This window comes from Podarcis raffonei, chromosome 4 (genome assembly GCF_027172205.1).
Source record: "Podarcis raffonei isolate rPodRaf1 chromosome 4, rPodRaf1.pri, whole genome shotgun sequence".
Classification (NCBI taxonomy): Eukaryota; Metazoa; Chordata; class Lepidosauria; order Squamata; family Lacertidae; genus Podarcis; species Podarcis raffonei.
In genome coordinates this window covers 7,174,995-7,188,602 of record NC_070605.1, presented here as the reverse complement: position 1 = coordinate 7,188,602, position 13,608 = coordinate 7,174,995, and the positions used below count along the sequence as shown (strand labels likewise).

The 13,608-nt window shown below is 42.4% G+C and overlaps 2 protein-coding genes across 12 annotated transcripts in view; both read left to right on the top strand.

Annotated features, from left to right (window-relative positions):
* The window catches only part of LOC128412207 (zinc finger protein 420-like), a 378,482-nt gene that overhangs the window by 173,959 nt on the left and 190,915 nt on the right, over positions 1-13,608 (top strand). For all 11 annotated transcript variants that reach the window (XM_053385067.1, XM_053385065.1, XM_053385069.1 and 8 more), the window contains one exon: positions 13,236-13,362. In XM_053385067.1, coding sequence (XP_053241042.1) covers positions 13,236-13,362 — 127 coding nt within the window. The remainder of the gene's footprint in view (positions 1-13,235; positions 13,363-13,608) is intronic.
* LOC128412236 (superoxide dismutase [Cu-Zn]-like) lies at positions 11,756-12,417 on the top strand. Its single transcript, XM_053385121.1, has one exon. It carries the CDS (start codon positions 11,838-11,840, stop codon positions 12,303-12,305), a length of 468 nt encoding a protein of 155 aa, XP_053241096.1. The 5' UTR covers positions 11,756-11,837; the 3' UTR covers positions 12,306-12,417.

The window sequence follows — 13,608 nt, the reverse complement described above, 5'->3', positions numbered from 1 at the left end:
GGACATAGATGATGCCTTCCTGGAACAGATGGCCAAGCATGCAAAAGGAAGGGAGATAGTAGTAATGGGGGACTTCAATTACCCGGATATTTGTTGGATGTCAAACTCAGCCAAGAGCATAAGGTCAAACAGATTCCTCACTGGCCTTGCAGACAACTTCATTGTCCAGAAAGTGGGAGAAGCAACAAGAGGAACAGCCACTTTAGATCTGGTCCTAACCAATGTTGATGACCTGGTTAGTGGGTAGAAGTGGAAGGATCATTAGGCGCGAGTGATCATGCTCTTCTGAAGTTTACTATACAGCGGAAAGGAGCAGCCAAGCATACTAGGACTCAATTTCTTGACTTTAAGAAAGCCGACTTCATAAAACTTAGGGAAGTGCTGGGTGAGATCCCATGGACAGTAATACTAAAAGGAAAGGGAGTTCATGATGGCTGGGAGTTTGTTAAGAGGGAGATAGTAAAAGCACAACTTCAGGCAATACCAATGAGACGGAAACATGGAAGGTGCCTAAAGAAGCCAGGGTGGCTATCTAAAGAACTTTTAACTGAGTTAAGATTAAAAAAGGATGTGTACAAAAAATGGAAAAGGGGGGAAACCACCAAAGAGGAATTCAAACAAATAGCCAGCACATGTAGACACAAAGTCAGAAAAGCTAAAGCACAGAATGAACTCGGGCTTGCTAGAGAGGTTAAAAGCAACAAAAAAGGCTTTTATGGGTATGTCCGTAGCAAAAGGAAGAACAAAGAAACAGTGGGGTCACTCAGAGGAGAAGATGGTGAAATGCAAACAGGGGACACAGAAAGGGCTGAACTCCTTTTTTTTTTTTTTAAAGATATTTATTAAAGTTTTCACAAATAAAACAAGGAATAATCATAACCAAAAAAAATGCATACAAAAACAGAAAAACCACAGAACATACATCAAAAAAAGAAAAAACACTCAATCACATAACAAAAGAAGAAAAAAAAATTAAGAACCAACTCAATTTTCTCATTTTTTCAAAATTCTCATTCGCTTATTTCTTTGACCTCCTCGCGCCTCCCTCTCCTGTATTCCCAGTCATAACATTGGTTCAGCATATCCTTTTTTTTTTTATAATGATTTTTTATTACAGATTTTTGCAACAACACAAACATATAACAAATACACAAACAAACAAAAAACAAAAACAGAACAAAAAACATGTACCATTTCATATCATAGTTTCTTATACCTTTCTTCCCCGACTTCCTCATGCCTCCCTTTTCTGTATTCCAAGTTCTTATCAATTACTCAGCAAATCTTCCCTTATTTTAATTAAAATTTAAACTAATCTTCCTTATTCTCCTTGTCTTAACCATTACTAATAGTAACCATTTACTTTCCAGTCCAACATCATTCTAACTTTCATTAATTTTGTAATATTTCTTTAAATAATCCTTGAACTTTTTCCATTCTTCTTGCGCTGCTTCTCTTCCCTGGTTTCGGATTCTGCTCGTCATTTCTGCCAAGCCCATGTAGTCTATCACCTTCATCTGCCATTCTTCCAGTGTGGGTAAATCTTGCATCTTCCAGTACTTCGCAATGAGTATTCTAGCTGCTGTTGTAGCATACATAAAGAAAGTTATATCTGTCTTTAACACCCCCTGGCCGACAATACCCAAGAGAAAGGCCTCTGGTTTCTTGGGGAAAGTATATTTAAATACCTTTTTAAGTTCATTATAGATATGGTTCAGCATATCCTTACCCCTTTTTCATTATAACATTTACGTTGATTTTCATCGAATTTACAACTTTATACCTTAACTAATTGTCCTACCATTTTTTCTTACTCTTACTGATCTTATTACCAAGTCCACTTAGGTCCATTCCAACATCATTTTAACATTCGTTAATTTTACAGTGTTTCTGTAAATAGTCTTTAAATTTCTTCCATTCTTCTTCCACCGACTCTTCTCCCTGGTCTCGGATTCTGCCAGTCATTTCCGCCAACTCCATGTAGTCCATCACTTTCATCTGCCATTCTTCCAGGGTGGGTAAGTCTTGTGTCTTCCAATACTTTGCGATGAGTATTCTTGCTGCTGTAGTAGCATACATAAAGAAAGTTCTATCCTTCTTTGACACCAATTGGCCGACTATGCCCAGGAGAAAGGCCTCTGGTTTCTTCAGGAAGGTATATTTAAATACCTTTTTCATTTCATTATAGATCATCTCCCAGAAAGCCTTAATCTTTGGGCACGTCCACCAAAGGTGAAAGAATGTACCTTCATTTTCTTTACATTTCCAACATTTGTTATCGGGCAAATGGTAGATTTTTGCTAGCTTGACTGGTGTCATGTACCACCTATATATCATTTTCATGATATTCTCTCTTAAGGCATTACATGCCGTAAATTTCATACTGGTGGTCCACAACTGTTCCCAGTCAGCAAACATAATGTTATGTCCAATGTCCTGTGGCCATTTAATCATAGCAGATTTAACCGTTTCATCTTGAGTATTCCATTTCAACAGCAAGTTATACATTCTCGAAATTATCTTTGTTTTTGGTTCTAATAATTCTGTTTCCAATTTTGATTTCTCCACCTGGAAGCCGGTTTTTTTGTCCAAAGTATAAACTTCCCTTATTTGATAATAATGAAGCCAATTTCGCACGTTATTTTTTAATTTATCAAAACTCTGCAATTTCAATTTATCTCCATCTTGTTCCAAAATTTCCCAATATTTTGGCCATTTGGCCTCCATATTGAGCTTTTTCTGAGCCTTTGCTTCCATCGGTGACAACCACCTTGGGGTTTTATTTTCCAATAGATCTTTGTATCTTATCCAGACATTAAACACTGCTTTTCTGACAATATGATTCTTAAATGCTTTATGAGCTTTAACCTTGTCATACCACAAATATGCATGCCACCCAAAAACATTATTAAAACCTTCCAAATCCAAAATGTCAGTGTTCTCAAGAAGCAGCCATTCTTTCAGCCAGCAAAATGCTGCCGATTCATAGTAAAGTTTCAAGTCTGGCAGGGCAAATCCACCTCTTTCCTTTGCATCAGTTAATATCTTAAATTTTATTCTAGGCTTCTTGCCCTGCCAGACAAATCTAGAAATATCTTTCTGCCACTTCTTGAAACAATCCATTTTGTCTAAAATCTGTAAAGATTGAAACAAAAATAACATTCTTGGCAATACATTCATCTTTATAGCTGCAATTCGGCCTAACAAGGAAAGCTTCAAATTTGACCATATTTCTAAATCTTTTTTGACTTCTGACCAACATTTCTCATAATTATCTTTAAATAAGTTCAAGTTTTTAGCGGTCATATTAACCCCCAAATATTTTACTTTCTTTACCAATGTTAACCCTGTCTCCTTCTGAAACCTTTCTTTCTCTATTGGTATTAGATTTTTCTCAAGAACTTTAGTTTTTGACTTGTTCAACTTAAATCCTGCCACATGACCAAATTCTTGGATCAATTCTAAAGCTCTTTTAACACTAGATTCTGGCTCCTGTACTGTCAATACCAAATCATCTGCAAATGCCTTCAATTTGTAATGTTTAGCTCCGACCTGTATTCCTTTAATCAAACCGTCCCTTCTAATCATGTTTAGCAAGACCTCCAGGACCGAAATAAAAAGTAGTGGGGAAATTGGGCAGCCTTGTCGTGTCCCTTTCTCTATCTTAAATTCTTCTGTAACCACATTATTAACTACTAGCTTAGCTTTTTGATCCTAATAAATTGCACCTATACCATTTTCGAACCCTTGACCAACCCCCAGCCCCTGAAGATTTTTCTTCATAAAACTCCAAGTTGTTGTCAAAGGCTTTCTCCGCATCAACAAAAATTAAAACTGCTTTAGTGTTAATGTTCACTTGCAACTTCTCCAAGATATTAATAATATTCCTTGTGTTGTCAGACAAGTGTCTACCCGGGAGAAAGCCAGCTTGGTCTTTATGTATTTCTTCAACTAATACCCTTTTTAACCTATTAGCCAAAATGTCAGCAAAAATTTTATAATCCACATTCAACAGGGATATGGGTCGGTAGTTCTAAAGTTGTGTCTTTTCAGACTCACTTTTCGGTATGAGTGTAATATAAGCTTCCTTCCACGACTCAGGCGCTTTTCCCCCCTCCATAATTTCATTGCAAACCTCCTTCAGTGGTTGAATTACACAGTCTTTCAAAGTTCTGTAGTATTTTGCAGTTATTCCATCCGGTCCTGGAGACTTGCCCAATTGCATGTTCTGTATGGCACCTTCCACCTCTTGTTCTGTGATCTTGTAGTTCAGCATCAACTTATTTTCTTGGGAGATTTTCTGCAGTCCATTTGTTTTCAAAAACTGGTTTCAGCAGAGGAAACACAGCCCAGAATAACTAAGGAGATAGCACAAGAATACTTGGCTAGTTTAGATGTATTCAAGTCTCCAGGGCCAGATGAACTGCATCCAAGAGTATTAAAAGAACTGGCAGCTGTGATCTCAGAACCACTGGCAGTCATCTTTGAGAATTCCTGGAGAACAGGCGAAGTCCCGGCAGACTGGAGGAGGGCAAATGTTGTCCCTATTTTCAAAAAGGGGAAAAGAGAGGACCCAAATAATTATCGCCCAGTCAGTCTGACATCAATACCAGGGAAGATTCTGGATCATTAAACAAACAGTCTGTGAGCACCTAGAAAGGAATGCTGTGATCACCAATAGTCAGCATGGATTTCTGAAAAATAAGTGACGTCAGACTAACCTGATCTCATTTTTTGACAGAATTACAAGCCTGGTAGATGAAGGGAACGCAGTGGATGTAGCCTACCTTGATTTCAGCAAGGCATTTGACAAGGTGCCCCATGATATTCTTGTAAAGAAGCTAGTAAAATGCGGTCTTGACTATGCTACCACTCAGTGGATTTGTAACTGGCTGACTGACCGAACCCAAAGGGTGCTCATCAATGGTTCCTCTTCATCCTGGAGAAGAGTGACTAGTGGGGTGCCACAGGGTTTTGTCTTGGGCCCGGTCTTATTCAACATCTTTATCAACGACTTGGATGATGGACTCAAGGGCATCCTGATCAAATTTGCAGATGACACCAAACTGGGAGGGGTGGCTAACACCCCAGAGGACAGGATCACACTTCAAAACGACCTTGACAGATTAGAGAACTGGGCCAAAACAAACAAGATGAACTTTAACAGGGAGAAATGTAAAGTATTGCACTTGGGCCAAAAAAATGAGAGGCACAAATACAAGATGGGTGGCACCTGGCTTGAGAGCAGTACATGTGAAAAGGATCTAGGAGTCTTGGTTGACCACAAACTTGACATGAGCCAACAGTGTGACGCGGCAGCTAAAAAAGCCAATGCAATTCTGGGCTGCATCAATAGGAGTATAGCATCTAGATCAAGGGAAGTAATAGTGCCACTGTATTCTGCTCTGGTCAGACCTCACCTGGAGTACTGTGTCCAGTTCTGGGCACCACAGTTCAAGAAGGACACTGACAAACTGGAACGTGTCCAGAGGAGGGCAACCAAAATGGTCAAAGGCCTGGAAACGATGCCTTATGAGGAACGGCTAAGGGAGTTGGGCATGTTTAGCCTGGAGAAGAGGAGGTTAAGTGGTGATATGATAGCCATGTTCAAATATATAAAAGGATGTCATATAGAGGAGGGAGAAGGGTTGTTTTCTGCTGCTCCAGAGAAGCGGACACGGAGCAATGGATCCAAACTACAAGAAAGAAGATTCCACCTAAACATTAGGAAGAACTTCCTGACAGTAAGAGCTGTTTGACAGTGGAATTTGCTGCCAAGGAGTGTGGTGGAGTCTCCTTCTTTGGAGGTCTTTAAGCAGAGGCTTGACAACCATATGTCAGGAGTGCTCTGATGGTGTTTCCTGCTTGGCAGGGGGTTGGACTCGATGGCCCTTGTGGTCTATTCCAACTCTATGATTCTATGATTCTTTTAAAAATGTTTTTAAAATTTTCTTTTTCCCTTTTGATTACTTTTTTGTGGGGGGTAGGATGGATGTTTGGTTGGGCTCGGGAATTTGTTTGATTTTGATTGTAATTTTTACAGTTTTTTGTTTGTATTGTTTTATTGTGGGTTCTTTCTTTTCTTTAAGAGTTTTATTTTGTTCTTAAGGGGGGGGTAAGGGCTACCGGGGAGTGGGTCCCAGCCCACAAAATAGCTGGGGCATGTTCCATGGGGGGATGCACTGGGACAACCGATCTCAGTGATCACGGGTAGGATGAGGAGTTACGCTAAGACCAGAGCATGTCGTTACAGAGGAGGCAGGTTTAGTCGTTGTTGGAGGACTATCCCTGCCTCCGGGTCTGGTCCTGACTGGACGGATACTAGAATCAGCAAGCGATACCCACATGACCTGAAGGTGCTGCTGTGCAATGCCAGGTCAATGATTCATAAGACCACTGCCATCCATGACTTGATCATGGATGAAGGACTTGACCTGGCATGTGTAACAGAGACTTAGTTGGATGAAGCAGATGGGCCTGTCCTTGCTGTTGCTTGCCCACCAGGTTTCTCTTGCGCAGCAACCCAGGCCTTGTGCATAGCTGTCAAGTGTCCCTTATTTGAAGGGACAGTCCCTTATTCCAGCGCCATGTCCCGCTGCTGTCCCTTATTGATAGATGTCCCTTAAATGTCCCTTAAATGATGTCCCTTGAATTTCAAAGGAAGCAGCTCCTCTCCCTCCCTCCCTTCCCACCAGGGAGGAGGGAGGCTCCAACTGTGTTGCTTGGCTGTGTTGCTCACCCAATAAGAAGTCTAAGAACGACTGGGGGGTGGAGCTTGCATGCCTTGTGTGTGGCTAGTTAATGCAAGCTGAGGATGTTTTTGAATGCTGAACGCCATTTTGTTGCACGTGCTGCTGCAAACTTTACAGTGCAAAGCCAGGCCAGGGAGCCATCTTAAGTTGAGGCTGCATAGGCCTTGTGGTGCATGTGATTCCGATTCGATTCAGTTGAACCTCTGGTTACAAAGTTGGTTGGACAGTGTTCTCGAAGCTACCCAGCATGAGTTTGACCAGTCTGCAGTGTTAGGATATTTCCGTTCCACCTTAAAAGGGAGCAGGATGTTTGTGTCACAGCCTGCGTGATTTCCTGTCTCACAGGATGTTTATGTTGTCTGTTCCTTTCGTTTTCTGCTGTTTGCCTGAGCAGTCGGAGCAGACGGTCATGTCTTCTTTTGTTCTGACCTACGCCGAATAAACTGTAAATATGCTGTCCTGCTGTGCAACTTTTGCTGTGTGAATTCTGCTGTTAGAGTGTGCACGAAGCCTGAGGCTTCGTGTCGCTAAATTGCTGGTACTGCGTGACTACGGGAGGTTGATGGATCGTCCGGCAAGGAGCTTGGGGGCTCAGATGGACTTTATCTCCCTGGCAGTATCCCAACATGCAGGAGGACAGGAAGACTGGAGTGCCTGGAACAGGTGAGGCCGCAGGTCCCTTATTTTCGATGCTGGTCCCTTATTTTCAAGGCTGCTGGTCCCTTATTTTCAAATCTGTAAGTTGACAGCTATGGCCTTGTGGGCAGGGAGGGGGGGGTTGCAGTGCCATGGTCAGATCACTTCCTGGTGCAACTGGACTTCTCTGCGACCCTTCCCCTCTGCAGGGAGGTGGGACCGATTCAGATGGTCCACCCCCGCCACTTAATGGATCCAAATGGTTTCCAGAGAGTGGTAGGGGATGCTTTATCCCATGTTGATGGCCTTTCAGCTGATTCCCTGGTGGCCCGCTGGAATGTGGAGTTAACCAGGGCTATTGACTGTTTGGCTCTGAAGCGCCCTCTTCGATTGCATGGAGCCCGGACAGCCGTGTGGTTTTCCATGGATCTGAGGGCAATGAAACAATCGCTGAGACGGCTCGAGCGCTGGTGGTGGATAACTCATTCTTTTTTTTGTTTTTTTTAAAGATATTTATTAGGGTTTAACAAATACAGAAAAAAGAAAAACAAGCAATAAAGAAAATACAAAAAAAACAAAAAAAACATCTTAAAGACAAAAACATTTAAGAAAAGAAAAGAAAAACTCATTCTGAAGCTGACCGGACACGGGTTAGAGCTCAATGCCGAGCCTACCAAGTGGCAGTAGCAACGGCGAATAAGACTTTCTTGGCCGCCTCTATTGCATCTGCAGAAAACAGCAGCAGGAGACTTTTTCAGGTGGTTTACAATATAGCAGAACCACCTGCTACATCAGGGCCCAGTATGGGCCACATGATCTCTTGCAATGATTTTGCAAAGTTTTTTTGCAGATAAAGTCACTCAGATTCAGGAAGAGGTAGACTCCACCGTGGGAGCAGGGCCGGGGCAGGAGAATGCTAGTGTCCTGTCTAGTCAAGTTGCGTGGGATCAATTCCAATGTGTTACCTCCGAGGATGTGGACAGGCTGCTTGGATGAGTGAAACCAGCCACCTGTCTCCTTGATCCTTGCCCATCCTGGCTTATAAATGCTAGCCGGGAAGGCCTGGGAGATGGGCTTCGTGGGGTCGTGAATGCTTCTCTCTGTGAGGGAGCCTTCCGAGACCCGCTGAAAGAGGCAGTTATCAAACCGCTTATTAAAAAACCATCTTTAGATGCTGCCAATATGGCTAACTATCGCCCAGTCTCAAATCTTCCATTCTTGGGCAAGGGGATTGAGCGAGTGGTTGCTGAACAACTCCAGGCACGCCTGGAAGAAGCGGACCATTTGGATCCCTTCCAGTCAGGATTCAGGACTCATCATAGGGACTGAAACTGCCTTGGTCGCACTGGTCTCATGTTTGTCGCTTCAAGAACACTGTACAACCATCTCGTCCTCTGTCGTCCCCTTCTCCTTGTGCCCTCCATCTTTCCCAACATCAGGGTCTTTTCCAGGGAGTCTTCTCTTCTCATGAGGTGGCCAAAGTATTGGAGCCTCAGCTTCACGATCTGTCCTTCCAGTGAGCACCCAGGGCTAATTTCCTTAAGAATGGATGCGTTTGATCTTCTTGCAGTCCATGGGACTCTCAAGAGTCTCCTCCAGCACCATAATTCAAAAGCACCAATTCTTCGGCGATCAGCCTTCTTTATGGTCCAGCTCTCACTTCCATACATTACTACTGGGAAAACCATAGCTTTAACTATACGGACCTTTGATGGCAAGGTGATGTCTCTGCTTTTTAATATGCTGTCTAGGTTTGCCATCGCCTTTCTCCCAAGGAGCAGGCGTCTTTTAATTTCGTGACTGCTGTCACCATCTGCAGTGATCATGGAGCGCAAGAAAGTAAAATCTCTCACTGCCTCCAATTCTTCCCCTTCTATTTGCCAGGAGGTGATGGGACCAGTGGCCATGATCTTCGTTTTTTTGATGTTAAGCTTCAGACCATATTTTGCGCTCTCCTCTTTCACCCTCATTAAAAGGTTCTTTAATTCCTCCTCACTTTCCTCCATCAAGGTTGTGTCATCTGCATATCTGAGGTTGTTGATATTTCTTCCGGCGATCTTAATTCCAGCTTGGGATTCATCCAGCCTAGCCCTTCGCATGATAAATTCTGCATATAAGTTAAATAAGCAGGGAGACAATATACAGCCTTGCCATACTCCTTTCCCAATTTTGAACCAATCAGTTGTTCCATATCCAGTTCTAACTGTAGCTTCTTGTCCCACATAGAGATTTCTCAGGAGACAGATGAGATGATCAGGCGCTCCCATTTCTTTAAGAGCTTGCCATAGTTTGCTGTGGTCGACACAGTCAAAGGCTTTTGCATAGTCAATGAAGCAGAAGTAGATGTCTTTCTGGAACTCTCTAGCTTTCTCCATAATCCAGCGCATGTTTGCAATTTGGTCTCTGGTTCCTCTGCCCCTTCGAAATCCAGCTTGCACTTCTGGGAGTTCTCGGTCCACATACTGCTTAAGCCTGCCTTGTAGAATTTTAAGCATAACCTTGCTAGCGTGTGAAATGAGTGCAATTGTGCGGTAGTTGGAGCATTCTTTGGCACTGCCCTTCTTTGGGATTGGGATGTAGACTGATCTCCAATCCTCTGGCCACTGCTGAGTGTTCCAAATTTACTGGCATATTGAGTGTAGCACCTTAACAGCATCATTGTTTAAAATTTTAAATAGCTCATGCAAAGTATTGGAAGACACAAGATTTACCCACCCTGGAAGAGTGGCAGTTGAAGGTGATGGACTACATGGAATTGGCGGAAATGACTGGCAGAATCCGAGACCTGGGAGAAGAGTTAGTGGAAGAAGATTGGAAGAAATTTAAAGACTACCTGCCGAAATACTGTAAAATTAATGAATGTTAAATTGATGCTGGATTGAAAATAAGGGGCATTAGCAACAAAGTTAATAAGAATATGCAAAAATGGATTGATAATGGATGAAAATATATAGCCATAATATGTTAAGATATAGAGTTAAGATAAATGAAAGAGGTTAAGGATTTGCTGAATTGACTATGTAAATGGGAATACAAAAAGGGGAGGTGTGAGGAGGTCAAGGAAACAAGCAAATGAGTTGAAAGTTAACAAAAAATGGATTTGTTTTTAATTTTTTCTTACCTATTTGCGTTTTGTATTTTGTATTTTCTCTTATTATGTATTTTTGTACTTTTCTTTTTTCTCTCTTTGTCTATTTTTCTCGTTTTTGTATGTTCTCTTTTTATTCTGTAAACTTTTGTTGTTGTTTTTTTATAAAATCTTAATAAATATTTTATAAAAAAAATAAAATTTTAAATAGCTCAGCTGGAATATCATCACTTCCACTGGCCTTGTTATTTGCAGTGCTTTCTAAGGCCCATTTGACTTCACTCTCCAGGATGTCTGGCTCAAGGTCAGCAGCCACACTACCTCAGGTGTACGAGACATCCATATCTTTCTGGTATAATTCCTCTGTGTATTCTTGCCACCTCTTCTTGATGTCTTCTGCTTCTGTTAGGTCCTTTCCACTTTTGTCTTTTGTTATGGAAATCTTTGTACGAAATGTTCCTTTCATATCTCCAATTATCTTGAACAGATCTCTGGTTCTTCCCATCCTATTGTTTTCCTCTATTTCTTTGCATTGCTCGTTTAAGAAGGCCTTCTTGTCTCTCCTTGCTATTTTTTGGAAATCTGCATTCAATTTCCTGTATCTTTCACTATCTCTCTCGCATTTTGCTTGCCTTCTCTCCCCCGCTATTTGTAAGGCCTCGTTGGACAGCCACTTTGCTTTCTTGCATTTCCTTTTCATTGGGATGGTTTTAGTTGCTGCCTCCTGTATAATGTTACGAGCCTCCATCCATAGTTCTTCAGGCACTCTGTCCACCAAATCTAAGTCCTTAAACCTGTTCCTCACTTCCACTGTATATTCATAAGGGATTTGACTTAGATTGTATCTTACCGGCCCAGTGGTTTTTCCTACTTTCTTCAGTTTAAGCTTGAATTTTGCTATAAGAAGCTGATGATCTGAGCCACAGTCAGCTCCAGGTCTTGTTTTTGCTGACTGTATAGAGCTTCTCCATCTTTGGCTGCAGAGAATATAATCAATCTGATTTCGATGCTGCCCATCTGGTGATGTCCATGTGTAGAGTCGTCTCTTGTGTTGTTGGAAAAGCGTGTTTGTGATGACCAGCTTGTTCTCTTGGCAGAACTCTATTAGCCTTTGCCCTGCTTCGTTTTGAACTCCAAGGCCAAACTTGCCAGTTGTTCCTTTTATCTCTTGACTCCCTACTTTAGCACTCCAATCCCCTATAATGAGAAGAACATCCTTCTTTGGTGTCATTTCTATAAGGTGTTGTAAGTCTTCATAGAACTGGTCAATTTTGGGCTGAGGTCGCGCAAGCGCTGCGAGTGTGAGGTGTCAGGTTCGTGCGCGCTGCTGCGGCGGAAGTGGTTCTGAGGCGAGCGGGAACATGGCGGTGCAGAAGGCTGTTTGCGTCATGGCTGGCGACTCCCCCGTCAAAGGCGTCATTTTCTTCGAGCAGAAGGGTAACGGACCTGTAACTGTTTCAGGAAGTATTAGTGGGTTAACTCCAGGAAAACATGGGTTCCACGTCCATGAATTTGGAGACAACACAAACGGATGTACCAGTGCAGGCCCTCACTTCAATCCTGAGGGGAAAATGCATGGTGGACCAGAAGATGAAGAAAGGCATGTTGGTGATCTGGGAAATGTGACTGCAGATGGTTCAGGTGTAGCAACAGTATCAATACAGGACCATATTATTTCTCTCTCGGGGCCACATTGCATTATCGGGCGTACTATGGTGGTTCATGAAAAAGTTGATGATCTGGGTAGAGGAGGAAATGAAGAGAGCAAGAAAACTGGAAATGCTGGTGCTCGTCTAGCTTGTGGTGTGATTGGACTGGCCAAGGCTTAAGATCTTTGACAGTGGCACTGTATACCAAAACCTACATGCAGAATGTAAATGTACCTATAGAACTAGCAATTATTTGGCTTTGTTTAGGATAAAAAGCAACTGTTTAATCTTACGGCTCTGTTAATTGTGGTTTAAACCAATAAGTTGTAAATATAATTTAAAAAAAACAACTGGTCAATTTCAGTTTCTTCAGCACCAGTGGTTGGTGCATAAACTTGGATTACTGTGATGTTAAAAGGCCTGCCTTAGATTCGTATCGAGATCATTCTATCATTTTTGAGATTGCATCCCAGTACAGCTTTCACCACTCTTTTGTTGACTATGAAGGCCACGCCATTTCTTTTACGGGATTCTTGCCCACAGTAGTAGATATGATAGTCATCCGAACTGAATTCGCCCATTCCCGTCCATTTTAGTTCACTGATGCCCAGGATGTCAATATTCTTGCCATCTCATTTTTGACCACATCCAACTTACCAAGGTTCATAGTTCTTACATTCCAGGTTCCTATGCAGTATTTTTCTTTACAGCATTGGACTTTCCTTTCGCTTCCAGGCATATCCGCAACTCAGCGTCCTTTCTGCTTTGGCCCAGCTGCTTCATCAGCTCTGAATCTACTTGTACTTGTCCTCCGCTCTTCCTCAGTAGCATGTTGGACACCTTCCGACCTGAGGGGCTCATCTTCCAGCGTCATAACTTTTATATGCCTGTTGCCTTTGTCCATGGAGTTTTCTTGGCAGGGATACTGGAGTGGCTTGCCGGTTCCTGCTCCAGGTGGATCACGTTTGGTCAAAACTCTCCACTATGACCTGTCCATCTTGGGTGGCCCAGCACGGCATAGCTCATAGTTTCTCTGAGTTATTCAAGAGCATTGTGTAGCAGATCATATTTCTGCTGTCTCAGAGGAGGACATATCCCTTTTTCTTTTAGGGTCCAGTGTGCTTTGAAGATGTTGCTGTTCGTTTCACGGACGAGGAGTGGGCAATGCTGGATCCTGACCAGAGAGCTCTGCATAAGGACGTCATGGAGGAGAATTGTGGGATATTGGCCTCTCTTGGTAAGGCTCCCTGTGGGATCGTCATATCAGCCTGGAAATTCAAAAAATACCTCTATGGGACCAACCTCATCTATTTTCACAGAGCTCAACAGCGCCCTGTATAACACCTGGGAACCTAACACCCTCACAATAAAGAGTTAATTACAGTTTTTTCTTTGAACAACCTTCCTCAAATTAATCCTTTTTCTACCAGGATTGGGCTGGTCTGAACTTCCCAGGCCATCTTAAATGTCAGCTTCAGAATTG